This window comes from Salvelinus alpinus, chromosome 10 (genome assembly GCF_045679555.1).
Source record: "Salvelinus alpinus chromosome 10, SLU_Salpinus.1, whole genome shotgun sequence".
In the NCBI taxonomy this organism is placed as follows: Eukaryota; Metazoa; Chordata; class Actinopteri; order Salmoniformes; family Salmonidae; genus Salvelinus; species Salvelinus alpinus.
The window spans coordinates 72,545,599-72,573,418 of NC_092095.1; the positions used below are offsets into that span (position 1 = coordinate 72,545,599).

Here is a 27,820-nt window from a genome sequence, read left to right on the forward strand (position 1 = left end):
ATTTGCAAAAAATTCGAATAGCATGTTTTTGCTTTGTCATTATGGGGTATCGTCTGTAGATTGGCGAGGGGAAAAACAATTGAATCCATTTTATAATAAGGCTGTAACGTAACAAAACATGGAAAAGTCAAGGGGTCTGAATACTTTCTGAATGCTCTGTGTGTGAATTTAGGAAATCTACTATAGGTTTAGTGCATTTACATTGTGTAGACTAATTTATAGTGTTAAACTTGTGTCTAATTTTAAATGAATTGAATGGTTTGTCAGTGCTTAGGTACCTGATCTAATATAGTTTGAGAATAAAGAAAGTGACAGAATTTAAGACTAACTTTTGTATCTGTTTCTCTTTATTACTACAGGCCGACTCAGATTAAGTCTGAGGTTTGTAACATCAACAGTGAGGACAAACCCAGCCTGCCTCTCTCCTTCCACACTGAGTCCAAACCTACAGTCACTGGGTCCTGATTGTGACAGTGGAGCCCAGTTTGCACCGCAGGATCCAGAGATGGCATCAGTGAAGCTGGAAGACTGCAGTCAAACACTGGAGCTGAATGTCATCATTAAAGATGAAGAAGAGGAGGAGGAGATTGGTAAGAGCAGGTTCTATCTATCTATAAATTAGACCTCCTTAAGGTATGACCCAGTCTATTGATAGGTTGAATTCTGTAATTCTGACAACACATCCCTGAACAACTGGGTTATCTGGAGTGACTAAAGAAGTGAAGTAGACAAACTGCCAGTGTTTTGAAGTTCTATGAAATGAGTCTGTGTAGTTATTAAACCTTGTAATAGTGAGAGAAGGATGAAAATACTAATAATTTTCATCCTTTTTGCCTTTGACTGTTAAAAAGCTTTTAGGACTGAGACCCCTTTTAGTCAACTGGTAGATTGTTTGGTCGATAGATAGGCTGTTGGTCAACCAAGCTTTTTTTAGTCAAGCAGTGGCAAAAATATATACAGTATATATAAAAAATGTATGGCACACAAGCCATCTGTCTGATTCACAGCTGTCTGAGTGGACTAATCCATTGTCTGTCTGAGTGGACTAGTCCATTGTCTGTCTGAGTGGACTAGTCCATTGTCTGTCTGAGTGGACTAGTCCATTGCCTGTCTGAGTGGACTAGTCCATTGCCTGTCTGAGTGGACTAGTCCATTGCCTGTCTGAGTGGACTAGTCCATTGCCTGTCTGAGTGAACTAGTCCATTGCCTGTCTGAGTGGACTAGTCCATTGCCTGTCTGAGTGGACTAGTCCATTGCCTGTCTGAGTGGACTAGTCCATTGCCTGTCTGAGTAGACTAGTCCATTGCGGGGGGGATGGTACATTTAGCCTACCGTTAATTCCCATAATTTCTAATCTACAATGTTTGTTTGGTTACGGTAATGCATTTAATATATTATTATTACAGTCTTACCATTGTCATTGTAGGAGTGGACACATTGTTTGCAGAGCACACAACCTAGGCTACACTTGTGAGAAAAGTTTTGGTGTATTTCATTCCATTTACGAGTTGTCAATTTATTCATTGTGTTTTGTTTAGAGTGTTCCTGTCAATATTGAGTAAGGACACACCTGATTACTCATTGAAGTAGTCCTATAGGCTAGCTGGCCTCTGTGCAAATGTAGGCCTGTAAATGTGCCCATTTGGGGATCTGATACTATTTCTGATTGTCTTAACTCACCGTCACTGTGGTGTTTCTCAAATATAAAAATGTTCAGCTCAAACAGCAAGTATGTGAAGTCTGTTTCTACATCCATTGAGAATGATAATAGTTCCTCAACGTAGCCTATTTGAAAATGTCCAGCTCTGTCCCTTTTGATAACCACCAAAACCAAAAGCTGTGATTGCTGCAAAGGGTGGAATTTGCAAAATGGCGGACGGAAGACAGGGTGGTGCGGCAGGTGCCGCTTCTCATTCGAATGCTGTAATTTTATCTAAACCATCAGGTGTACGCCGACCCCAGCTAAGTAACTCATGCAAAGAGTTAAAGCGCAATTATGTGTTTTATCTCCAGTACTCTGCCATGATTGTCAGCTATGTAGCTGCTCTACTGATAATCTCAGTGCGTCCTTGCTGGGATGACACAATCAGTCTACTACCGGAGAATATTAACACCAAACACATTGGTTCACCGTTCCACGGGAGCGGACAGTACACAGCATACCATAATGTTCTGAATAATGGCCAAGTCTACCTCGCTCCTTATTCTACTGAACCGCTTAGGCGCAACAAACACAAATCCAACATTTATCGGAAACTGTTAAACTACCTGTTCACTACACTCCTGCTCTCCGGGGATGTCCAACTTAATCCTGGGCCCAACATCACCGAGCCAGCGATATGCACCGGAGTGGAAAGCGGTGGATGGCCTCGTCCACTGATCGTCGCCGATGTGGAAGTGGGTGAGTGCTATGGTCCTATGGTTTCTCTCGACTCACCCGGCACCCGGAAAACACAGAAAATGTAACTTTTTTGAATGTGTCAATCACTCTCGAGTCATCTGGGACCCACGAGCTAAGCCCAAGGGACTACTAGGGGGGCACTTGAACATTCGTAGTGTCATTCCAAAAAGTGATCAAATTCAACATCTACTCACAGACTCAAACCTTGACTTTCTCTGCCTCCCAGAGACATGGCTCCATAAAAACTCTCCATCTGCTGCTTTGATTGTGCCTGGCTACAATGTTTTCAGGAGAGACAGGACTGAAGGAAGAGGAGGGGGTGTGATGATTTACATTAAAGAACATATCCGATGTAAACAAATTGAGTGGTCATGTGATAATGAACTAGAATGTATTGGCCTGAACATTACACTGTCTCCCCAAATGTCTTTTACCCTCATTGGAATGTATAGGCCACCTTCCACCAAAAGTGTGTTTTTTGATCAGTTTAATAACATGCGTAGGGAATGTGATTTTGGGAAAGAGGTCATCTTAATGGGAGATTTTAACATTAATTATGAAGACAAGTGTTGTAGGAAAACCCTCAAACGGATCACTAATACCTTTGACCTTACACAGCTAGTTAAAGGGCCAACCAGGGTGACTTGTTGCTCTAAAACACAGATTGATTTGGTGTTCAGTAATAAACCAGAGAGAGTGACTAAATCATTCAATATGGTTACTGGGCTATCTGATCATAATCTGACACTTATAGCCAGAAAGCTGTCTAAGAGCAGGTTTAACCTCTCTACTGTTAGAAAGCCTGATCAACTAAGAATACCTAAGAGTGAATTAAGCTATTTTGAAAACGCAATTAAGGGAATTAACTGGAATGATCTCTTGTCCTATGCAGACGTGGAAGCTGATAGTCAAGTTTTTCTATCCACAATCCAGACTACATTAAATGGTTTCCTAAAGAAAATCAAATCCAAACCTGGCCAAAAGAGCACTCTTCCTTGGCTAAATGGAGAAATCTGGAAATTGATGAAAGAACGAGATTATTATCTAAAAATAGCCCTAAGATCCAAATTAGAGCATGACAGACGTAGGTTTACCATGTTGGAAAAAAGGTGATGAAAGAAATCAGACAGGCCAAGGCCTAAACTGGGACATGCTTAACACCCCAGCCATCCTACAATCTAAGGCATTATCAAGGCAAACTTTTTTATTAACATAATTGGTGAAGCAAAGGGAAATTCTAAACTGATCTGGGAGAATCTAAAAAAGTTAACAGGGAAAGACCATACTAACACTGCAAAAAGACTAGAAATCATGGTGAATAACAATCTAACACAGGATGCAGTCGAAATAGCAATAGCCTTCAATTCCTACTTTATTGACTCTGTCAGGGTACTGACACAGAACCCCTCCACTGGTTTCTTGGGCTCAGTGCTAGTAAATGATGCTCAACCTGTCTTCATCATAAGGGAGGTTTCTGAGTCAAAGGTGGACAAGGTGATTAGCTCACTAAAGAACTCTAAAGCCAAAGATGTGTTTGGGATGGACTCTACCTTTCTTAAAAACTACAAAGAGTCACTCATTGGCCCCATTACTAAGGTCACCAACACATCTATTGGTCTCGGGGTGTTTCCAAGGGTATGGAAGTCGGCCATAATAACGGCCATCTTTAAATCAGGCGACCCTGCTGACGTGAGTAACTACAGGCCCATTAGTATACTACCTGTGGTGTCAAAGGTTGTTGAAAAGTGTGTAGCAGAACAACTGATTGCCCAGCCCCTTCACATTACATTCCATGCAGTTTGGCTTCAGAGCGAAACACTCCACAGAAACGGCCAACTGCTTTCTTCTGGAAAATGTGAAGTCCAAGATGGACAAAGGGGGCGTTGTTGGGGCTGTGTTTCTGGACCTAAGGAAGGCTTTTGATACTGTTAACCATGAGATTCTCATCACAAAATTGTCCAAGTTCAACTTTTCCCCCGATGCCTTGAGATGGATGAAATCATACCTTGAAGGCAGAACTCAGTGTGTCAGAGTGAGCAATGAGCTGTCGCCCACTCTTAGCTATGATGTGGGTGTGCCCCAAGGGTCAATACTGGGGCCCCTCCTGTTCAGCCTGTACATTAATGATCTGCCTTCTGTCTGTACTGGGTCTGAAGTTCAAATGTATGCAGATGATCCAGTGATATATGTGCATGCAAAGAGCAAACAACAAGCTGCACAAGAACTCACTACTGTAATGGTCCAGGTTACAAAGTGGCTCAGTGACTCGTGTTTGCATCTCAATGTGAAAAAAACTGTTTGCATGTTCTTCACAAAGAGGGCAACAGATGCTACTGAGCCAGATGTCTATGTGTCAGGGGAGAAGCTCCAGGTGGTATCTGATTTTAAGTACCTTGGCATCATACTTGATTCCAACCTCTCTTTTAAAAAGCATGTGAAAAAGGTAATTCAAATAATCAAATTCAACCTAGCTAATTTCCGATTTATACGAAATTGTTTGACTAAAGAGGTAGCAAAACTGTACTTCAAATCTATGATACTCCCCCACTTAACATACTGCTTGACTAGTTGGGCCCAAGCTTGCTGTACAACAGTAAGACCTATTCAGTCTGTCTACAAACAGTCTCTCAAAGTGCTTGATAGGAAGCCCAATAGCCATCATCACTGTCACATCCTCAGAAAGCATGAGCTCCTGAGTTGGGAAAATCTTGTGCAATACACCGATGCATGTCTTGTATTCAAGATCCTAAATGGCTTGGCTCCCCCTCCACTCAGTATTTTTGTTAAACAGAAAACCCAAACATATGGCAGCAGATCCACAAGGTCTGCCATGAGAGGTGACTGTGTAGTTCCCCTAAGGAAAAGCACCTTTAGTAAATCCGCTTTTTCTGTGAGAGCTTCCCATGTCTGGAATACACTGCCATCAGACACACATAACTGCACCACATATCACACTTTCACAAAATGCTTGAAGACATGGCAAAAGATCAATCAGATTTGTGAACATGGTCCCTAGCTGTGTGTTGCCGCTTTCCATGTCTGTTGTCTGTGAGGTGTGGAAACACTTTGTTGCTTTTATGAATTTTGTCTTGCTGCTTTTTGTTCTATGTTGCTCTGTCTGTATGCTACGTCTTGCTTGTCCTATGTTGCTATGTCTGTATGCTATGTCTTGTTCTATGATACTATTGTCTATATTGTAATTGTTTTTAATAACCTGCCCAGGGACTGCGGTTGAAAATTAGCCGGCTGGCTAAAACCGGCACTTTTACTGAAACGTTGATTAATGTGCACTGTCCCTGTAAAAATAAACTCAAACTCAAGCTCAAAACTGTCATGCTCTGATCCGGTGGAAACGTCATAAAACAGGCCTACCTAATGACTTATCCTTTGCGCAAAATATCCCTACAGCTGTCTGTCTGTCTGTCTGTCTGGAGCTCGCTGTCATGGGAAACTGAGGGCCCAAAATATTTCATACAATGTTGCAAGTTTGCTAACACAGGCCAGACCAAATTAATAGTTGATACAATGTTTCAAGTTTCTTGCAGACAGGCCATGTGTAGCCAATTTGATTCATATGATATTTATTTCATCAGGATATTTTCTACCTGCAGGCTGCGATTGTTTTTATTTGTTGGCTTTATGTAAGCTAGTTTTGGCAATGGCAATAGAAGTTACTTTTACATTTGTGTAATTTTATTTTAGATTATAATTTAGATTAACCACGTGACATTGATTTGAGATAAATAGACTTTATATATAAATATCTGTGCATGCGGACTACTGATGTCCTGTTCAGTTTGAGAACCTGAAGATGAGGAAAACTAGAGCTACGGCTATAATTGGTTTGAATGAAAACAAGGTTTCATTGCACATAGTTATTGACCTCACAATAAGCCATATTCAAGTAATTTACATAACTTACATTACTATGAAGCAGTAGACGCGGAGATGAACAACGCTACATTAGCAGCTAATTAGCATTTCATTTATGAGGGGCATTGAAGAGTTTGAATGTAAAATGTTGCAACTGTGGTGGAGATCATATTCCCGAATTCCCAGAGTGCCCTGTTAGGGTGAAAGAGGTTGAGGTGTCAAGGATCAGGACTGTTCAGCAAATCTGCCATGTGGAGGCAGTGAAGAGGGGCAAGGAGCCACAGTTCTGAAGAAGATATGGTGGTGGATGCAACGCAACCAGTTGCAAATGTTGTACGTCAATCAAGTGATCTGGATACACTTAGTGTGAAGAAAATGCTATGTGATCAAGACAAAGGAGATGATTGTGGACTACAGGAAAAAGAGGACCGAGCACACCCCCATTCTCATCGACGGGGCTGCAGTGGAGCAGGTTGAGAGCTTCAAGTTCCTTGGTGTCCATATCACCAACAAACTAACATGGTCCAAGCACACCAAGACAGCCATGAAGCAGGCATGACAAAACCTATTGCATCATTGCCTGTTGGGGCCAAGCTTCCTGGACATAATTATATCTACAGCTGAGAAGTTTTTGGGCCTCCAAGACTTCACAGACTACTGTCGCCAGAAAATGTTCCAGCCTTAGAGGATCCTTCTGAGCCTGTGTAGGAACCTGATTAGAACAGAAAAGCAGGCTGATTTTAGTTTGTATTATTTATTTTTTATACCGTATGTACTGAACAAAAATATAAACGCGACATGTAAAGTGTCCCATGTTTCATCCCATAAATGTTCCATACACACACAAAGCTTATTTCTCTCAAATGTTGTCCACAAATTTGTTTACATCCCTATTAGTGAGCATTTCTCCTTTGCCAAGATAATCCGCCCACCTGACAGGTGTGGCATATCAAGAAGCTGATTAAATTGCATGATCATCATTACACAGGTGCACCTTGTGCTGGGGGCAAGAGTAGCTGAGAAGGTGCTGCCTTTGTAACGGATGTGAAATGGCTAGCTAGTTAGCGGTTACGCGCTAGTAGCGTTTCAATCAGTTACGTCCCTTGCTCTGAAACCTAGAAGTAGTGTTGCCCCTTGCTCTGCAAGGGCCGCGGCTTTTGTGGAGCGATGGGTAACGACGCTTCGTGGGTGTCAGTTGTTGATGTGTGCAGAAGGTCCCTGGTTCGCACCCGTGTCGGGGCGAGGGGACATACTAAAGTTATACTGTTACATTGATGCTGTTGACCCGGATCACTGGTTGCTGCGGAAAAGGGGGTGAGTGTAACGGATGTGAAATGGCTAGCTAGTTAGCGGGTACGCGCTAGTAGCGTTTCAATCAGTTACGTCACTTGCTCTGAAACCTAGAAGTAGTGTTGCCCCTTGCTCTGCAAGGGCCGCGGCTTTTGTGGAGCGATGGGTAACAATGCTTCGTGGGTGACTGTTGTTGATGTGTGCAGAAGGTCCCTGGTTCGCGCCCGTGTCGGGGCAAGGGGACGGTTTAAAGTTATACTGTTACACCATGGCAGCAGCTAATGGGGATCCCTAACAAATATAAAATGAAAATGCCACTAAAATGTGCAGTTATGTCACACAACCCAATGCAACAGATGTCTCAAGTTTTGAGAGAGCATGCAATTGGCATGCTGACTGCAGGAAGGTGCACCATAGCTGCTACCAGATAATTTAATGTTCATTTCTCTACCATAAGCTGCCTCCAAGTTGTTTTTGAGAATTTAGCGGTATGCCCAACAAGCCTCTCAATTGCAGACCACGTGTAGGGTGTTGTGTCGGGAGCGGTTTGCTGTTGTCTACAAAGTACTCCATGGTAGCATCGGGTTATGGTATGGGAGACAACGAACGCAATTGTATTTTATCAATGGTAATTTGAATGCGCAGAGATACCATGACAAGATCCCGAGGCCCATCGTCCTGCCATTCATCCACAGAAGGATCTGTACACAATCCTTGGAAGCTGAAAATGTCCCAATTCTTCCATGGTCTGCATACTCACTAGACATGTCACCCATTGAGCCTGTTTGGGGTGGTCTGAATCGACGTGTATCACAGCTTGTTCCAGTTCCTGCCAATATATAGCAACTTCGCAATGAGGAATAGGCCCAGAAGCGGCCCTCTTCCGGTGGGCCGGAACTGATTGACTCGGCCCGGAATCAGAATTAATGACTGCCAAGAATCGGCCCAAGTACATCAGGCTGTTTCCATCTACCGGAATTGAGCCAGCTTTGCTGGCATCTTACCAGAATCCCCCCAAAAGCGGCCAGATGAAAATTTAAATAAATGTATAAAAAATTACCAGACAGTAATTTTAAATATTACTATTATACATTGTATGCATACAAATTATACCCCTCCACCCCCCAAAAATAACGTCAGAGGAAATGCTGTATGGGACAAGGACATCCTGGCCGGCCAAACCCTCCCCTAACTCAGATGACGCTGGGCCAATCGTGCGTCGCCACATGGGTCTCCTGGTCACGGCCGGCACTGGCATCGAACTAGCATCTGTAGCAATGCCGTTCGCACTGCGACTGCTGCGTTAATGTTTATCAGCTGCCATGTACAAAGTATCAAAATAATAAAATACAACTTAAACCGGACTCTAAAATAATTTAATTTAAATGTTAATTGTATTTTTTTTAAATCACAGAAACAATGAAAAAATATGGACAAATAAATAAAGAAATGTTAATTATATACAGACGCCCGTTTAATCATCTGCCAGAGAGTAGCCCCAATCGTCCCGACACCCAAGTAATACATTTGGGATGAGGAGAGGGCGGGCAGCAGCAGCAGCAGCTACTACCCCCTTCTCATGTAACAGGGTAGGGCCAGCCCAAGGATCCCACAATGCACGGACGGTGTTAGTGAGGGAACAGGAAGTTCCCGACAGGCGCGCACCATTCTTCAGAATAAAAAAGCGCCAGAACTGTGCAGTCAAGAAGGTATCTTTTGTGTCCGTTTTCTTTTATTACTACAGGTACGTAATAGCACGTTTACATTTTCTAATTTCGAAAAAACATGTCATTCCATGCTAGGTAACAAATCCATTAAATTATTATCACGTTTGGTAAAGGTTTGATGTGATATTTGTGTCAAACCGAGTGAAGAACGTGGTGACGTTATACTATTTTACAAGTCACGTACCTAGAGACGTTGGGTTTGTCTTAGTGGATGTACATATTCTGCTCATGTTAATTTTGATAAAGAATCCATTTATTTGAGATTTCTGAGCTGCATGTTATCGGTTTTGTGTAAAATTCACACGCTGGTAAAATGGCGGCGCCGCCTCGGACTGGGTCAACGGACTAAAGTGCAGGCAGTGTGGGTGCAGACCATTTTACGGTTGCGCTACTGTTTTGAAGCTGAATGTAATGCTTGTTGGTTTTCTACATGTGTACTAATATTCAGACACATGTAGTTGTTTCTATCTTTATCTATACATTTGAGTATGGTGTGAACGGAAATACTACTGGTTTTTGATTGTAACAACGAAGACGCGGTTCTTCAGGAAAATAATACAAAGTGCTGCCTGAAACAAACTAACCTTGTACTTCATGGTTTTTGAGTAATTTTATGTGAATTTAGGAAATCTATATATTAAGTGATCTTAACGTTGTGTCCGTTGTGTTTTAATGTTAATGCAATAATGTTTTGTTGTCAATGCTCACCTACCTGATCTATTGAAATGAGATCCGTTCTTGACTTGGACAAGAGTTCACCTCAAATGTCTACTGTTTGAGCTCATGTTCCTCTTTTATAGAATATTAGCTGAACAGTATTGTGGACCTCCTGCACCTACATATAAACAGTACCAGCACCTATTTCAGTCCAAGTCAAGCACTGAATTAGATAATTGAACAAAAAGAAATATAATATATTTTTAGAGAATAAAGAAGGTGCCAGAACTGGCAAGAAAATAACTTTTGTGTCTGTTTCTCTTCTACTACTTGCCGACTCAGGAATGAGGCCGGTAACATCAACAGTGAGGACAAACCCAGCCCTCCTCTCTCCTTCTGCACCGAGTCCAAACCTACAGTCACTGGGTCCTGATTGTGACAGTGGAGCCCAGTTTGCACTGCAGGATCCAGAGATGGCATCAGTGAAGCTGGAAGACTGCAGTCAAACACTGGAACTGAATGCCAAAATTAAAGATTAAGAAGTGGAGGAGAAGATTGGAAAATCTGTTTCTCATGGTAAGAGCAGGTTCTAAGTTTGTGTGTTTTTTTCATTCCAACTTTCCCACTGTGTATGAAAAGTTGCTGTAGAACTGTTTCATGATGAACTGTTTCAATGAGAAGGTAGATGTTATTTCATGCTACTGACTAGGGATACACAATATATCGGTGAACATATCAGATGTCTAGTTTAACGCTGATGTGCAAAACCAATGTCAAAGCTGACGTAAATACCTACCTATATAACGTAGGTACAGGACGTAATGAACTTGCGTAAAATTTTGCCACACAGCATTCCTATCCCTAGCCCACCATTTCTGCTGTGTTGATCGAGCAGTTATTTGAAAGAGTAAGAACATTTCAGCTGAGACAACTCAAAAGCAAAATCCATTAAAGCCAAGAAATGGAATTCATTGCCCTTGACAATCAACCGTTCTCTGTCGTGGGTGATGTTGGCTTTCGCCGACTGGTCAAGCACCGGTACACACTAACGTAATCTCACCCCATTCCGTACAAATGTGCGCAACCGCAACATTCAAACGAGGCTGCAAAGAAAACTAATGGGACTGTACGGCATGACACGTCACGATGTAACAGAGGGTCAGTTTTTTTTCAGCTTTTCTCCAATACTATAAGGCCATTACCATGTCGATCAACGCTTAAATAGAAACGTAGTAGAAACGTAGTCACAACACTGTGTTGACTTCAAAATCTGGGGTGTGAACTACGTTTCTATTCAAGTGTTGATCGACATGGTAATGGCTCTATAGTACTGGAGAAAAGCTGAAAAAACTGACCCTCTGTTACATAGTGACGTGTCATGCCGTAACTTAAAGCAACTATTTCTGTCTTACAATCTCTCTCCACCAGGTGTAGCACTTCTCTCATTGTTTAAAAACAAGAAATGGACAGTGACGGGGTAAGGGGGGATACCTAGTCGTTTTTTTGCGTCATCTTTGCATGCGATCATCATTCTCAAAGCCGCTGTTTACTTCTAAGATCACTTTAGCACCGCCCTAAAAACCCTATTCAAATTCGACACAAACCTTCAAATTGTGCTTTACAATGGTATTGACATTACAGTTGATCTGGAAGTATTACGTTTTTGGGGCGCTAAAATAAGGGCAATTGTACGGACCAAGGCAATGTACGAGTTTACGTGAGTTTACGTTAGCACCAAAACAACCAACCTGAAAACAATAGCTAGGTTGCCACTTGTTGTTCGCCTATTGAAATTGAACTTCAGTTCTTGAAAATAAACAGTTAGCCAACTACTTAACCCTGTTGCCCAAAGCTTCCGTTATAAGCAGCCAACTAGCTTCATCTGGCTAGTGACGCTCGACCGGACCGGGTTATGTGCTGTGAAGCTAGCCACAATAAGGATTAGCACAAAAGTGGAATTTGCTGTTTGTTTTCAAAATAAAAGTATGTCATTGACAGTGATGCAAATGAATACAAATAGTAGAATTTTGCCCTACCTTTACTTTGAAGGCTAACTGCAAATTCCAGTATTGTGGTTAATCCTTATTGTGGCTAGTTTCACATAGATGGGTCCGACCACCATTAATCATATAAGAACTGTCTTATAAATTAGGGTTAATTTAGATGATGACACCTAGCTATATAGTTAGCTACCTGACTATAGCTACTGAAACAGATAATGTCGGTTTGCGATGTTTTTGGGGAAGAACATTGTTTGCATCCATGAGTTAGCTAGCTTTTTTTATGACCAGCATCATAGCATACGTATTGTTGAATCGTTGACATATGAAATGTGATTGTGTAATCAATGTGTAATAACTACGTAAAAAATGTATGACTGCATAAAATTATTATGTGACGGGCAGTCATATTCAGGTCCTGATTGGTCAACAAGCTTATTTTTTGACACGCAAAGACCCAAACGGCATTCCATAGAAATCCTGGTTGAGAATGAAACGACTGAACAAATGAACAAGGAAACAGCACAGCAAGTAAGTGAGGAAATAGGTTTTGATTATGTTTTATTGGTAATGGGGACATATGGAAATGCCAACAAAATAACTTTTTGGTGTGTTTGTGTAACCTTTTATTTAACTAGGCAAGTCAGTTAACTTCTTCTGGCTGCAAGCCCGACGTCGGTACACTTATGACAACAGCCAGCTCAAGTGCAGGGCGCGAAATTCAAAATATATTTTTTAGAAATATTTAACTTTCACACAAGTCCAATACAGCATTTGAAAGATAAACATCTTGTGAATCCAGCCAACATGTCCGATTTTTAAAATGTTTTACAGCGAAAACACCACGTATATTTATGTTAGCTCACCACCAAATACAAAAAAGGACAGACATTTTTCACAGCACAGGTAGCATGCACAAAGCCAACCTAACTAACCAAGAACCAACCAAACTAACCAAGAAACAACTCCATCAGATGACAGTCTTATTACATGTTACACAATAAATCTATGTTTTGTTCGAAAAATGTGCATATTTGAGCTATAAATCAGTTTTACATTGAAGCTACCATCACAGCTACCGTCAGAAATAGCAGCGAAGCAGCCAGAGTAATTACAGACACCAACGTCAAATACCTAAATACTCATCATAAAACATTTCTGAAAAATAAATGGTGTACAGCAAATGAAAGACAGGCATCTTGTGATTCCAGCCAACATTTCCGATTTCTTAAGTGTTTTACAGTGAACACACAATATAGCATTATATTAGCTTACCACAATAGCCAGAAACACAAGCCATTTACCAGCAGCAAAAGTTAGCAATCGTAACAAACCAGCAAAAGATATATAATTTTTGACTAACCTTGATAAGCTTCATCAGATGACAGTCCTATAACATCAGGTTATACATACACTTATGTTTTGTTCGAAAATGTGCATATTTAGAGCTGAAATCAGTGGTTATACATTGTGCTAACGTAGCATCTTTTTCCCACAACGTCCGGATATTTTTCTGACACTCACATATTCTGACCAAATAACTATTCATAAACATTACTAAAAAATACACGTTGTATAGGAAATGATAGATACACTAGTTCTTAATGCAATCGCCGTGTTAGAATTCTAAAAAGAACTTCATTACGATATGCAGTTTACGTTATGGCGAGAGCGTGCCCAAAATCTGTGCGCAAACTACTATTTCACATGTTCAACAGATATATGAAATAGCATCATAAAATGGGTCCTACTTTTGATGACCTTCCATAAGAATGTTGTACAAGGGGTCCTTTGTCAAGAACAATCGTTGTTTGGATTTAGAATGTCCTCTTCTCCAGTCAATTAGCACGGAAAGCTAGCAAAGTGGCGCGAAGCTCTCCTTCGTGAACAAACGCAGACGAAGCAACACGCCTAACGTCCTGAAAAAATGTAAATAATCTAATACAACTATATTGAAAAAACATACTTTATGATGATATTGTCACATGTATCAAATAAAATCAAAGCCGGAGATATTAGGCGTCTATAACGACAGCTTTACAGAAGGCAATACCAGGTCCCTTCTCGCGCGTTCCAGGAAACAGGAAATTGTGGTCACGTCATGCCAAGAGCTTTTATTTGACCCCAGATGAAGTTATACACTCAATTTCTTCTCTCACTGCCTGTCGACATCTAGTGGAAGACGTATGAAGTGCATGTATACTATTAATATCAAGGACATTTATAGACAGGCCCTAGAACAGAGCATCGATTTCAGATTTTCCACTTCCTGTCAGGAAGTTTGCTGCAAAATGAGTTCTGTTTTACTCACAGATATAATTCAAACGGTTTTAGAAACTAGAGAGTGTTTTCTATCCAATAGTAATAATAATATGCATATTGTACGAGCAAGAATTGAGTACGAGGCCGTTTGAAATGGGCACCTTTATCCAAGTTACTCAATACTGCCCCTGCAGCCAGAAGAAGTTAATAACAAATTCTAATCAATCAATCAATTTTATTTTATATAGCCCTTCGTACATCAGCTAATATCTCGAAGTGCTGTACAGACACCCAGCCTAAAACCCCAAACAGCTAGTAATGCAGGTGTAGAAGCACGGTGGCTAGGAAAAACTCCCTAGAAAGGCCAAAACCTAGGAAGAAACCTAGAGAGGAACCAGGCTATGAGGGGTGGCCAGTCCTCTTCTGGCTGTGCCGGGTGGAGATTATAACAGAACTATGCCAAGATGTTCAAAAATGTTCATAAGTGACAAGCATGGTCAAATAATAATCATGAATAATTTTCAGTTGGCTTTTCATAGCCGATCATCAAGAGTTGAAAAACAACAGGTCTGGGACAGGTGGCGGTTCCATAACCGCAGGCAGAACAGCTGAAACTGGAATAGCAGCAAGGCCAGGCGGACTGGGGACAGCAAGGAGTCACCACGGGCGGCAGTCCCGACGCATGGTCCTAGGGCCCAGGTCCTCCGAGAGAAAGAAAGAGAGAAGGAGAAAATTAGAGAGCCAAGATTTTCAAAATTTCCATAAATGACAAGCATGGTCAAATAATAATCAGGAATAAATCTCAGTTGGCTTTTCATAGCCGATCATTAAGAGTTGAAAACAGCAGGTCTGGGACAGGTAGGGGTTCCATGACCGCAGGCAGAACAGTTGAAACTGGAATAGCAGCAAGGCCAGGCGGACTGGGGACAGCAAGGAGTCACCACGGCCGGTAGTCCCGACGTATGGTCCTAGGGCTCAGGCCCACCGAGAGAAAGAAAGAGAGAAGGAGAAAATTAGAGAGAGCCAAGATTTTCAAAATGTTCATAAATGACAAGCATGGTCAAATAATAATCAGGAATAAATCTCAGTTGGCTTTTCATAGCCGATCATTAAGAGTTGAAAACAGCAGGTCTGGGACAGGTAGGGGTTCCGTAACCACAGGCAGCAAGGCCAGGCGGACTGGGGACAGCAAGGTGTCATCATGCCCGGTAGTCCTGACGTATGGTCCTAGGGCTCAGGTTCTCAGAGAGAAAGAGAGAACGAGAGAATTAGAGAGAGCATACTTAAATTCACACAGGACACTGGATAAGACAGGAGAAGTACTCCAGGTAACCAACTGACCCTAGCCCCCCGACACAAACTACTGCAGCATAAATACTGGAGGCTGAGACAGGAGCGGTCAGGAGACACTGTGGCCCCATCCGAAGAAACCCCCGGACAGGGCCAAATAGGAAGGATATAACCCCACCCACTTTGCCAAAGCACAGCCCCCGCACCACTAGAGGGAAATCCTCAACCACCAACTTACAATCCTGAGACAAGGCCGAGTATAGCCCACAAAGGTCTCCACCACAGCACAAACCAAGGGGGGGCGCCAACCCAGACAGGAAGATCACGTCAGTAACTCAACCCACTCAAGTGACGCACCCCTCCTAGGGACGGCATGAAAGAGCACCAGCAAGCCAGTGACTCAGCCCCTGTAACAGGGTTAGAGGCAGAGAATCCCAGTGGAGAGAGGGGAACCGTCCTGGCAGAGACAGCAAGGGCGGTTCGTTGCTCCAGAGCCTTTCCGTTCACCTTCACACTCCTGGGCCAGGCTACACTCAATCATATGACCTACTGAAGAGATAAGTCTTCAGTAAAGACTTAAAGGTTGAGACCGAGTCTGCGTCTCTCACATGGGTAGGCAGACTGTTCCATAAAAATGGAGATCTATAGGAGAAAGCCCTGCCTCCCGCTGTTTGCTTAGAAATTCTAGGGACAATTAGGAGGCCTGCGTCTTGTGACCGTAGCGTACGTATTGGTATGTACGGCAGGACCAACTCGGAAAGATAGGTAGGAGCAAGCCCATGTAACGCTTTATAGGTTAACAGTAGAACCTTGCAATCAGCCCTTGCCTTAACAGGAAGCCAGTGTAGGGAAGCTAGCACTGGAGTAATATGATCAAATTTCTTGGTTCTAGTCAGGATTCTAGCAGCCGTATTTAGCACTAACTGAAGTTTATTTAGTGCTTTATCCGGGTAGCCGGAAAGTAGAGCATTGCAGTAGTCTAACCTAGAAGTAACAAATGCATGGATTAATTTTTCTGCATCATTTTTGGACAGAAAATTTCTGATTTTTGCAATGTTACGTAGATGGAAAAAAGCTGTCCTTGAAACAGTCTTGATATGTTCGTCAAAAGAGAGATCAGGGTCAAGAGTAACGCCGAGGTCCTTCACAGTTTTATTTGAGACGACTTTACAACCATCAAGATGAATTGTCAGATTTAACAGAAGATCTCTTTGTTTCTTGGGACCTAGAACAAGCATCTCTGTTTTGTCCGAGTTTAAAAGTAGAAAGTTTTCAGCCATCCACTTCCTTATGTCTGAAACACAGGCTTCTAGCGAGGGCAATTTTGGGGCTTCACCATGTTTCATTGAAATGTACAGCTGTGTGTCATCCGCATAGCAGTGAAAGTTAACATTATGTTTTCGAATAACATCCCCAAGAGGTAAAATATATAGTGAAAACAATAGTGGTCCTAAAACGGAACCTTGAGGAACACCGAAATGTACAGTTGATTTGTCAGAGGACAGACCATTCACAGAGACAAACTGATATCTTTCCGACAGGTAAGATCTAAACCAGGCCAGAACTTGTCCGTGTAGACCAATTTGGGTTTCCAGTCTCTCCAAAAGAATGTGGTGATCGATGGTGTCAAAGGCAGCACTAAGGTCTAGTAGCACGAGGACAGATGCAGAGCCTCGGTCTGACGCCATTAAAAGGTCATTTACCACCTTCACAAGTGCAGTCTCAGTGCTATGATGGGGTCTAAAACCAGACTGAAGCATTTCGTATACATTATTTGTCTTCAGAAAGGCAGTGAGTTGCTGCGCAACAGCTTTTTCTAAAATCTTTGAGAGGAATGGAAGATTCGATATAGGCCGATAGTTTTTGATATTTTCCGGGTCAAGGTTTGGCTTTTTCAAGAGAGGCTTTATCACTGCCACTTTTAGTGAGTTTGGTACACATCCGGTGGATAGAGAGCTGTTTATTATGTTCAACATAGGAGGGCCAAGCACAGGAAGCAGCTCCTTCAGCAGTTTAGTAGGAATAGGATCCAGTATGCAGCTTGAAGGTTTAGAGGCCATGATTATTTTCATCATTGTGTCAAGAGATATAGTACTAAAACACTTAAGTGTCTCTCCCGATCCCAGGCCCTCGCAGAGCTGTGCAGATCCAGGACAGCTAAGCCCTGGAGGAATACGCAGATTCAAAGAGGAGTCCGTAATTTGCTTTCTAATGGTCATGATCTTTTCCTCAAAGAAGTTCATGAATTTATTACTGCTGAAGTGAAAGCCATCCTCTCTTGGGGAATGCTGCTTTTTAGTTAGTTTCGCAACAGTATCAAAAAGAAATTTTGGATTGTTCTTATTTTCCTCGATTAAGTTGGAAAAGTAGGATGAGCGAGCAGCAGTGAGGGCTCTTCGGTACTGCACGGTACTGTCTTTCCAAGCTAGTCGGAAGACTTCCAGTTTGGTGTGGCGCCATTTCCGTTCCAATTTCCTGGAAGCTTGCTTCAAAGCTCGGGTATTTTCTGTATACCAGGGAGCTAGTTTCTTATGACAAATGTTTTTCGTTTTTAGGGGTGCAACTGCATCTAGGGTATTGCGCAAGGTTAAATTGAGTTCCTCAGTTAGGTGGTTAACTGATTTTTGTCCTCTGACGTCCTTGGGTAGGCAGAAGGAGTCTGGAAGGGCATCAAGGAATTTTTGTGTTGTCTGAGAATTTATAGCACGACTTTTGATGCTCCTTGGTTGGGGTCTGAGCAGATTATTTGTTGCGATTGCAAACGTAATAAAATGGTGGTCCGATAGTCCAGGATTATGTGGAAAAACATTAAGATCTACAACATTTATTCCATGGGACAAAACTAGGTCCAGAGTATGACTGTGGCAGTGAGTAGGTCCAGAGACATGTTGGACAAAACCCACTGAGTCGATAATGGCTCCGAAAGACTTTTGGAGTGGGTCTGTGGACTTCTCCATGTGAATATTAAAATCACCAAAAATTAGAATATGATCTGCTATGACTACAAGGTCTGATAGGAATTCAGGAAACTCAGAGAGGAACGCTGTATATGGCCCAGGAGGCCTGTAAACAGTAGCTATAAAAAGTGATTGAGTAGGCTGCATAGATTTCATGACTAGAAGCTCAAAAGACGAAAACGCCATTTTTTTTTTGTAAATTGAAATTTGCTATCGTAAATGTTAGCAACACCTCCGCCTTTGCGGGATGCACGGGGGATATGGTCACTAGTGTAACCAGGAGGTGAGGCCTCATTTAACACAGTAAATTCATCAGGCTTAAGCCATGTTTCAGTCAGGCCAATCACATCAAGATTATGATCAGTGATTAGTTCATTGACTATGACTTCCTTTGAAGTGAGGGATCTAACATTAAGTAACCCTATTTTGAGATGTGAGGTATCACGATCTCTTTCAATGATGGCAGGAATGGAGGAGGTCTTTATCCTAATAAGATTGCTAAGGCGAACACCGCCATGTTTAGTTTTGCCCAACCTAGGTCGAGGCACAGACACAGTCTCAATGGGTATGGCTGAGCTGACTACACTGACTGTGCTATTGGCAGACTCCACTAAGCTGGCAGGTTGGCTAACAGCCTGCTGCCTGGCCTGCACCCTATTTCATTGTGGGGCTAGAGGAGTTAGAGCCCTGTCTATGTTGGTAGATAAGATGAGAGCACCCCTCCAGCTAGGATGGAGTCCGTCACTCCTCAGCAGGTCAGGCTTGGTCCTGTTTGTGGGTGAGTCCCAGAAAGAGGGCCAATTATCTACAAATTCTATCTTTTGGGAGGGGCAGAAAACAGTTTTCAACCAGCGATTGAGTGCTGAGACTCTGCTGTAGAGCTCGTCACTCCCCCTAACTGGGAGGGGGCCAGAGACAATTACTCGATGCCGACACATCTTTCTAGCTGATTTACACGCTGAAGCTATGTTGCACTTGGTGACCTCTGACTGTTTCATCCTAACATCGTTGGTGCCGACGTGGATAACAATATCTCTATACTCTCTACACTCGCCAGATTTAGCTTTAGCCAGCACCATCTTTAGATTAGCCTTAACGTCGGTAGCCCTGCCCCCTGGTAAACAGTGTATGATCGCTGGGTGATTCGCTTTAAGTCTAATACTGCGGGTAATGGAGTCGCCAATGACTAGGGTTTTCAATTTGTCAGAGCTAATGGTGGGAGCCTTCGGCGTCTCAGACCCCGTAACGGGAGGAGTAGAGACAAGAGAAGACTCAGACTCAGACTCCGACTCGCTACATAATGGGGAGAACCGGTTGAAAGTTTCTGTCGGCTGAATGAGCGACACCGGTTGAGCATTCCAACAGCATTTCCCTCCAGAAGCCATGAGAAAGTTGTCCGGCTGCGGGGACTGTGCGGGGGGATTTATACTAACGTTACTATCTGTACTTACTGGTGGCACAGACGCTGTTTCTTCCTTTCCTACACTGAAATTACCCTTGCCTAACGATTGCGTCTGAAGCTGGGCTTGTAGCACAGCTATTCTCGCCGTAAGGCGATCGTTCTCCTGTATATTATGAGTACAGCGACTGCAATTAGAAGACATCATGTTAATGTTACTACTTAGCTTCGGCTGTTGAAGGTGTTGACGAACCATGTCCAGATAAAGCGTCCGGAGTGAAAAAGTTGAATGAGGGAAAAAAGTTGCGATGGAAAAAAACAAAAAATATAAACGGTAATTAAAAACAAAAACAAAACAAAAAAACGTAAAGTTGTCAGCTAGCAAAGTAAAGTTGGCAGCAAAACGCACAGCAACAAAACGCACAGCAACACGTCTGTGCGTTTGAAACCGTTTTCAGTTTTCGTCTGTCGCTAGGCTAATTTACAATGATGGCCTACCCTGGCCAAACCCGGACGACGCTAGGCCAGTTGTGCGCCGCCCAATCACGGCCGGATGTGATACCGCCAGGATTTGAACCAGGGACTGTAGTGACGCCTCTTGCAATGAGATGCTGTGCCTTAGACTGCTGTGTCCATATTTGTGTGTGTGTTAACTATTTAACTGTACTAAAATGCATAAAAGGCCGCAAAAAATGTCAATATTGGGTATCGGTAGCTGTTTGTTTTTTTTGTCAAGGAAAATATCGGATATCGGTATGGGCCAAAAATGTCATATCGGTGCATCACTACTACTGACACTTGCATGGTTTGACACCAGTATTGTCAGCATTTGTTCGAGCGCCTTATGCTGGGAATGCGGGGAGAACTCAAGAAAATTAATGAACAAAAACATGTGAGCAACCAGGGGCTTTGGGTGAGCCTGGTGCCGACTCACCTGGGGTGACACAAGAGTGCCCTGCCTGCTGCCTCGACTCCCAGAGGAACCTCCCCAGCACCGACCGGCAGTGTGCACTCTGCGGCCACAGATGGTGCATGGAATGGCCCCGCCTCCGGTCGCCCTAAGTGCAGCACCTCCCAGCTCCATGGGCGTCGGAGCGGTGGTGATGGGGGATGGAATTGACAGACCCCGATCTGGATGTCCGCGGGTAGCCAGCACGTTATCCAGCCGGATGGACAGGTCCACCAGCTGGTGGAATGTGAGAGTGGTGCCCCTGCAGGCCAACTCCCGATGGACGTCCTCGCGCAAACTGCACCGGTAGTGATTGATCAGGGCCCTGTCGTTCCATCACGAACTCCTGTGCGCTCCTCGTCCCCTGCCTCAGGTGTACGAGACGTTCATGTGAAATCTCGAAGTGGTCCAACACCGCTTCTTCTTCCCCCCATAAGGCCTTTCATGAGAGGCAGGAGACGAGGGCGGCCACGCTCTCACAGCCTGAGGGAGCCAGGTGGACGGTTGCCAGGTAGAGCTCTAGCTGGAGCAAGAACCCCTGACATCCCGCCGCCGTACCATCATACTCCCTCGGGAGGGCGAGCCGGATCCCACTGGGACCAGGTGAAGGAGGGGTCATTATAGGTGAAACTGGTGGTGCTGGTGGAGACGCTGGAGGAACTCCTCCTCTCTTCCATCGCTCCATGGTTTGCAGCACGCGGTCCATGGCGCTGCCGAGATGCTGGGGAATAGTAGAGGCCTGCTGGACTCGCTCCTCGACCCCTACTGCAGGGGCACCTGCTCCTGCTGACTCCATTTGAGGTGTGTGTTTCTGTCTAGGCTTTGGGTAACTGGTGAAAAGGAGTCAGGCGCAGGAGAGTTGAGATGCGTGGACAAGGTATTTAATACACAAAAAAACACCAGTATAGAAACAATACAACGGTGCGTGAAATATACCGGTACCACGAATAAACAGGCGTAGATACAAAGCCCGGCAACAAAATACCAGCCGTCAGATACAGCCATCAACATAGAACAAACACGAACACATACATGTGGGAAACAGAGGGTTAAATACTGAACATGTAATGGATCGGAGATGGCTAGTAGACCGGTGACGTCGACCGCCGAGCGCCGCCCGAACAAGGAGAGGGACCGACTTCGGCGGAAGTCTTGACAGTTCCTCTTATAGAATATTAGCTCAACAGTATTGTGGAGCTCCTGTGCCTAAATATAAACAGTACCGGCACCTATTTCAGTACAAGTCAAGCACTGAAATAGATAATTGAACATATAATATATTTTTAGAGAATAAAGAAAGTGCCAGAACTGTCAAGACAATAACTTTTTGTGTCTGTTTCTCATTGTTACTACAGGATTAGAATTAAGTCTGAGGCCGGTAACATCAACAGTAACGACAAACCCAGCCTGCCTCTCTCCTTCCACACTGAGTCCAAACCCACAGTCACGTTGTCCTGATTGTGACAGTGCAGAATCACTGCAGAATCCAGAGATGGCACCTGTGAAGCTGGAAGACTGCAGTCAAACACTGGAGCTGAATGTCAACATTAAAGATGAAGAAGAGGAGGAGAAGATTGGGAAATCTGTTAATCATGGTAAGACCAGGTTCTATCTAACTAAGTTTGTTGTTCATTCCAACTTCCCACTGTGTATGAAAAGTTGCAGTAGAACTGTTTCAATGAGAAGGTAGATTTTATTTCATGCTACTGAGACTTGCATGGTTTGACACCAGTATTGCCAACATTTGTTTTATTAACTGAGCTATCTGGAGTGATCAGAGAGTAGACTAAAGAAGTGAAGTAGACAAACTGCCAGTGTTTTAAAGTTCTATGAAATGAGTCTGTGTAGTTATTAACCCTTGTGATAATGAGTGGAGGATGACACGCCCCTTTTTAGCTTTCATCTCTTACCCACTTTTAGAATAGTTTTATTCCCCTGTATTGTACAGCCTACTGATATGAATACATATGTCACCCGGTACAGACAGAAGAGGACCGGCCACCCCTTTGAGCCTGGTTCCTCTCTGTTTCTTCCAAGGTTTCTGCTTGGAAGTTTTTCGTGGCCACTGTCCTTCTACATCTGCATTGCTTGCTCTTTGGGGATTTTGGGTTGGTTTCTGTAAAGGACTTTGTTACAACTTTTGTAAAAAGAGCTTCATAAAATACATTTGATTGACATGTATATCACACCAATTGACTGGTTGTTCTGATATTGTTCACACAGGAGACCATGTTGAGACATTCTCTACATCCAGAGAGCATCAGCAGAAAGATCACAGAGCAAAGAGGTCTTACCACTGCTCACATTGTGAGGAGATTTTCCCATTTCTATCAAAGCTAAAAATACACCTAAAAATACACACAGGAGAAAAGCTTTACTCCTGCTCTGAATGTGGAAAATGCTTCAAAACATCAACTGCGCTAAAAGTTCATCATGGAACACACAGAGGAGAGGAGCCTTACTCCTGCTCTGACTGTGGAAAGAGTTTCTCTCAACGGGGCACCTTAAAACACCACGAACGTATACACAAAGGAGAGAAGCCTTACTCCTGCTCTGACTGTGGGGCGAGTTTCTCTCAACTGGGTACCTTAAAACAACATGAACGTATACACACAGGAGAGAAGCCTTACTCCTGCTCTGACTGTGGGGCGAGTTTCTCTCACCTGGGTACCTTAAAACAACATGAACGTATACACACAGGAGAGAAGCCTTACTCCTGCTATGAGTGTGGGGCGAGTTTCTCTCGTCCGGACACCTTAAAACAACATGATTGTATACACACAGGAGAGAAGCCTTACTCCTGCTCTGACTGTGTAAAATGCTTCAAAACATCAACTGAGCTAAAAGTTCATCAGAGAACACACACAGGAGAGAAGCCTTACTCCTGCTCTGACTGTGGAAAGAGTTTCTCTCAACGGGGCACCTTAAAACAACATGAACGTATACACAAAAGAGAGAAGCCTTACTCCTTTTCTGACTGTGGGGCAAGTTTCTCTCTTCCGGACACCTTAAAACGATCTGAACATATACACACTCTGGAGAGAAGCCTTACTCCTGCTCTGACTGTGAAAGAGTTTCCCTTGAATGTGCCATTTAAAAAGACACCAAGGGAAACACAAGAGGAGCCTTACCACTGATCTGACTGTAGAAAATGTTAAAACACCAGCTGAGCTTAAAGGTCATTAGAGAAAAGACAAAGGAGAGAAGCCTTATTTCTGCTCTCAATGTGGCAAGAGTTTTTCCCAATTGGGCAATGTAGAAACACACCAACGGATACACACTTGAGAGAAACCTTATCACTGAACCCAAATACCGCCCGCAACTGCTCTGAAAGATCAAGTGCTGATGTCTAATGGACATCAATGGGGGTATCGGTTTTATTACCTGGCCTGTAGAGTGAACCTCTATACGGTAGGAGAAGAATATACAGACCAGACTATAGGAGTGGACTACGGGCTTGAAGACTGGATGGTTTTTCGCAAGGTTGTGTCGTGTCTTTGACTATGCCAGATTAATTGCTATGACATGCTATAAAATAATTTCTCCGTAATGAATATTACCTGATTGAACTAATCATGTGAATATGAATTAACTAGAGAGGGACACCACGAAAGAATATTTATAGAGCTGTTATCTTTCGAATAAACTCTTAAAGATTTAGTAATATTTTACTAAATAGCCGTCACATTAATCGTCATTTTATTCAGTCTCATCTGAAAGTTGTAAGTCCTTGATTATCTGCAAGAATCCTGGCTAACAAGTTGAATCAGCAATACAAAATTGGGTTTAATTATTTATTTACTAAATACCTAACTAATCACACAGAAACACACATACACAATTAAATCATAACTTGATCACAAATTACGTCATACAGAAAAAGGTCCCTAGGGGGCAGAATTGATATGACAGCTTGTTACACAAAGGAAAGGGGGGGAGTCCTAGTGAAAGCGCGGGAGACTTGAGCATAGGCGAGCTGTGCTATCGTAAATCTTATCTTATGCATTCTAAATTACCGCCATTTGAAGAGGAAAATGCAATGAATATTTACTCTGAGCTGCGCTTCAGTAGGTTGGTGGTAGATGGCCCGTGTCGCCAACCCGAGTCCTCTCTCCTTTGAAGAAGTCTCTGGTAGTCACGGGAACACGTTGTGTGTATTAGACGGGATACTTGGACTGTCCTTCCGAACCTGCGTTTAGCTGTTGCTAACTCAGGCTAGGAGATATCACTTCTGTAGTGAATACGAGTTCAAAGTTCATACCATTCACAATCAAAGTCCATGCTGATGTTGGCTTCATCTATAGTGATTATCTGAACCATTCTGACCCTGGATCGTCATCCTAGAGTACCCGGAACAGGAAGTTATATTCTTGTCTCTGGCTTTATATAGTGGAGGGAGAGGGGTGTGTCTGAAAAGTCTATTACCCAGGTCTCTTCACAGGGGCGGGCCCCTGGTTGAGCAGAAGCCAAATTTATGAAAACACAGATCTCTCATTTGGAAGGTAAAATTACATTTCACCTCTTCACAAACAATGTCATATTCAAACATTTGAATTAAACAACAATTCCATGTGAATCCGATACCTCTGACGTTTAGACTTTTCACAGTAGCGTTTATGTCATTCTATCATTGATGAGAATGTGTCAGAGGGCAACCGAACTGACATAATATACCTTAAGTACCACCGCATATGTACAGTTGGTTGGATTACCAGAATATAGTTCATTTCCCCCAACTTCTGATGTTACCCAGAATCTCTATGTTAACCCATGGGTTTCCTTATGTCACATCAGTTATAGTGGGGAGAGAGAAAAAGGGGGAAAGAGGTATTTATGACTGTCGTAAACCTACCCCCAACCCAACGTCATGACAGTTGTGTGTCCCGAACTGAGCCTTATCACCAAGGGGTATAGCTTGTTCACGGGCTACGAGACCCGTTGGGAAGGTGCCCCTGACTCCTCAGGAAGAATATTTCACAGGGTGAAAATACAAAGAAAGAATGGACTTCTATGTGGCTACGTGGAGTTCTATATCAGCAACGAGGAAACCCGCAACCAAAACATTTGTGATGGTGGCCTGACTGGGGATTTTAGGTTGCGCATGCTTATTCCTTTTAAAATTTGGGATCTAATGGAATTGAAAATGTTACAGCTGTTGGACGCTCTCTTTGTGCAGAGCCAACAGCGGCAGAGCATTGTTCATGTAAAGAAGTGCATAATATATACGAATCCTGAGGATTATGATTCAAAGGAGCCCCAAGAAGGTACATCCTCAGAAGGGACAGCCTCCGAAGAAAACTAAGTACGCGGCTGCGTTAACCACGCCCTGATACCCAAAGGACTGGTTCAACAATAAAAGGAGTGCCCTTAAAGCCTCCAGTTCTTCATTTCATCATACACCATGGATATTCATACAACATACCAGGACTCCGATACAACATGGGGGCCAGACCCTAAGGACTCTATGCCTCGCAGCCCGACATTCTACTCCCCCCTGGCGAGACCCACGACACCTCCTACATTTACACAGCCTGAGGATGTGTTTGATGGGGTAGTCAGTACTATTTTTGTGGACACCATCAAGGCCTCTGTAGCCACACTTTTAGACGTGGTGATTGGAGAATATATAAGAGAAAAATGCATCGGTTGTGAGATCAATCAACCCAGCCAGCGCCGTCATCCGTGCCTATACGACCCGCCAAGATACTACTTCTTCAACCATTTTGAGGAGCTGGTGAAAAGACTGTGGTCCTGCAGGTTTATACCATCGCTGGTCAGAGCCCTGGAGCCTATGGGTCTTGTGCCGTCTATCCCCAGAGTTTACGGGGTAACCTAGGCATTCCTACATGAACTGAAGGAGGCAATCTACATCCACGAGAAACTCAAAGAAATCCGACACACCCTGGTGGATGACAATAAATACCGGGAAGCTGTGGTGGCTGTGATGACTTTCTGGCTCAATAAACCCCAAGAGACCGAGTGACATTTTGTTATTTAGTTGTAAAGCAATGGGTAACTATGTGTCTACGATGTTAGAGAGAATAAATAAAATCTTCTTTTGAGAGAACTTACAATATTATACATCAGATTATTGAAAATAAAGTGAACAATGTATCGTTCTACACAACACACAATGCCTGGGTTAATGAAGAGCGTGTGCTGAAAATGGAACAAATCATGAATCATGTACGACATACGGGCGAGAGTCTGCAATGGACACAACTGGTATCACGTCTTGTGGATGATTCTGAAGAATTAGAAACAACTTTGTCTAAGATTTTACTTTATTTGTTTGAAACACCATTTAATTGTAACGTGTATCATATTTGTTGTTTATATGCTTATATATCGGACATGTGTGTTTTTAAAAATTCAGCGACACAAGCCTGTAAATCTAAACCAAATATACAGGATGTTGCATGCTGTGATCGTTGAGAAAACTGGGACATGTACCCTGCAAAGAATCCTGAATTGTCTGTATACGTAATACTTGATGCATAAAATAAAAATTCTAAAATGAAAGTGAAATGTTGTCGTTATTTGAAAGTGGCTCATTAACGTTATTGTACCTCAGCGAGGTAAGAAGGATGGCGGAGCAGATGTTGAAAAACATTTATTATAATCCCTCTAACCCCGGGTCTTATGGGGGTAAAGAGCATTTCCAGAGAGCTATAGCCGAAGAAACCGGTAGCCTGTTAACCTGTCTCGCCCCCCCCCCCCGTTCCGCTAGCTGAACTCCTCCCACATTCCACTGAAAAGGCAGAGCGCGAAATTCCAAAAATATATTTTTTGAAATATTTAACTTTCACACATTAACAAGTCCAATACAGCTAATGAAAGATACACATCTTGTGAATCCAGCCAACATGTCCGATTTTTAAAATGTTTTACAGGGAAAACACAATATATATTTATGTTAGCTCACCAACAAATAGAAAAAAGCACAGACATTTTTCACAGCACAGGTAGCAAAATCAAAATCAACCAAACTAACCTAGAACGAAACCAAGAAACA

At 43.0% G+C, this 27,820-nt stretch overlaps 1 protein-coding gene across 2 annotated transcripts; it reads left to right on the plus strand.

The window, feature by feature from the left end:
* The first annotated feature begins 352 nt into the window (after positions 1-352).
* Positions 353-27,327, plus strand: LOC139533082 (oocyte zinc finger protein XlCOF6-like). 2 transcript variants are annotated; one of them, XM_071331317.1, is made up of 4 exons: positions 9,172-9,308; positions 10,291-10,524; positions 22,161-22,400; positions 23,029-27,327. In XM_071331317.1, the coding sequence occupies exons 3-4, from the start codon at positions 22,298-22,300 to the stop codon at positions 23,940-23,942; spliced, it is 1,017 nt and encodes a 338-aa protein (XP_071187418.1). In that variant the 5' UTR covers positions 9,172-9,308; positions 10,291-10,524; positions 22,161-22,297; the 3' UTR covers positions 23,943-27,327. The 2 variants fall into 2 exon arrangements, with proteins under 2 accessions (XP_071187419.1, XP_071187418.1); XM_071331318.1 differs by lacking the exons at positions 9,172-9,308; positions 10,291-10,524; positions 22,161-22,400 and adding an exon at positions 353-590.
* Positions 27,328-27,820: the final 493 nt, after the last annotated feature.

Coding starts and splice junctions, on each gene's coding strand:
- LOC139533082 (XM_071331317.1), top strand. CDS start 22,298: ATGGCACCTGTGAAGCTGGAAGACTGCAGTCAAACACTGGAGCTGAAT. Junction 22,401..23,028: donor TGGGAAATCTGTTAATCATG/GTAAGACCAGGT, acceptor TTGTTCACACAG/GAGACCATGTTGAGACATTC.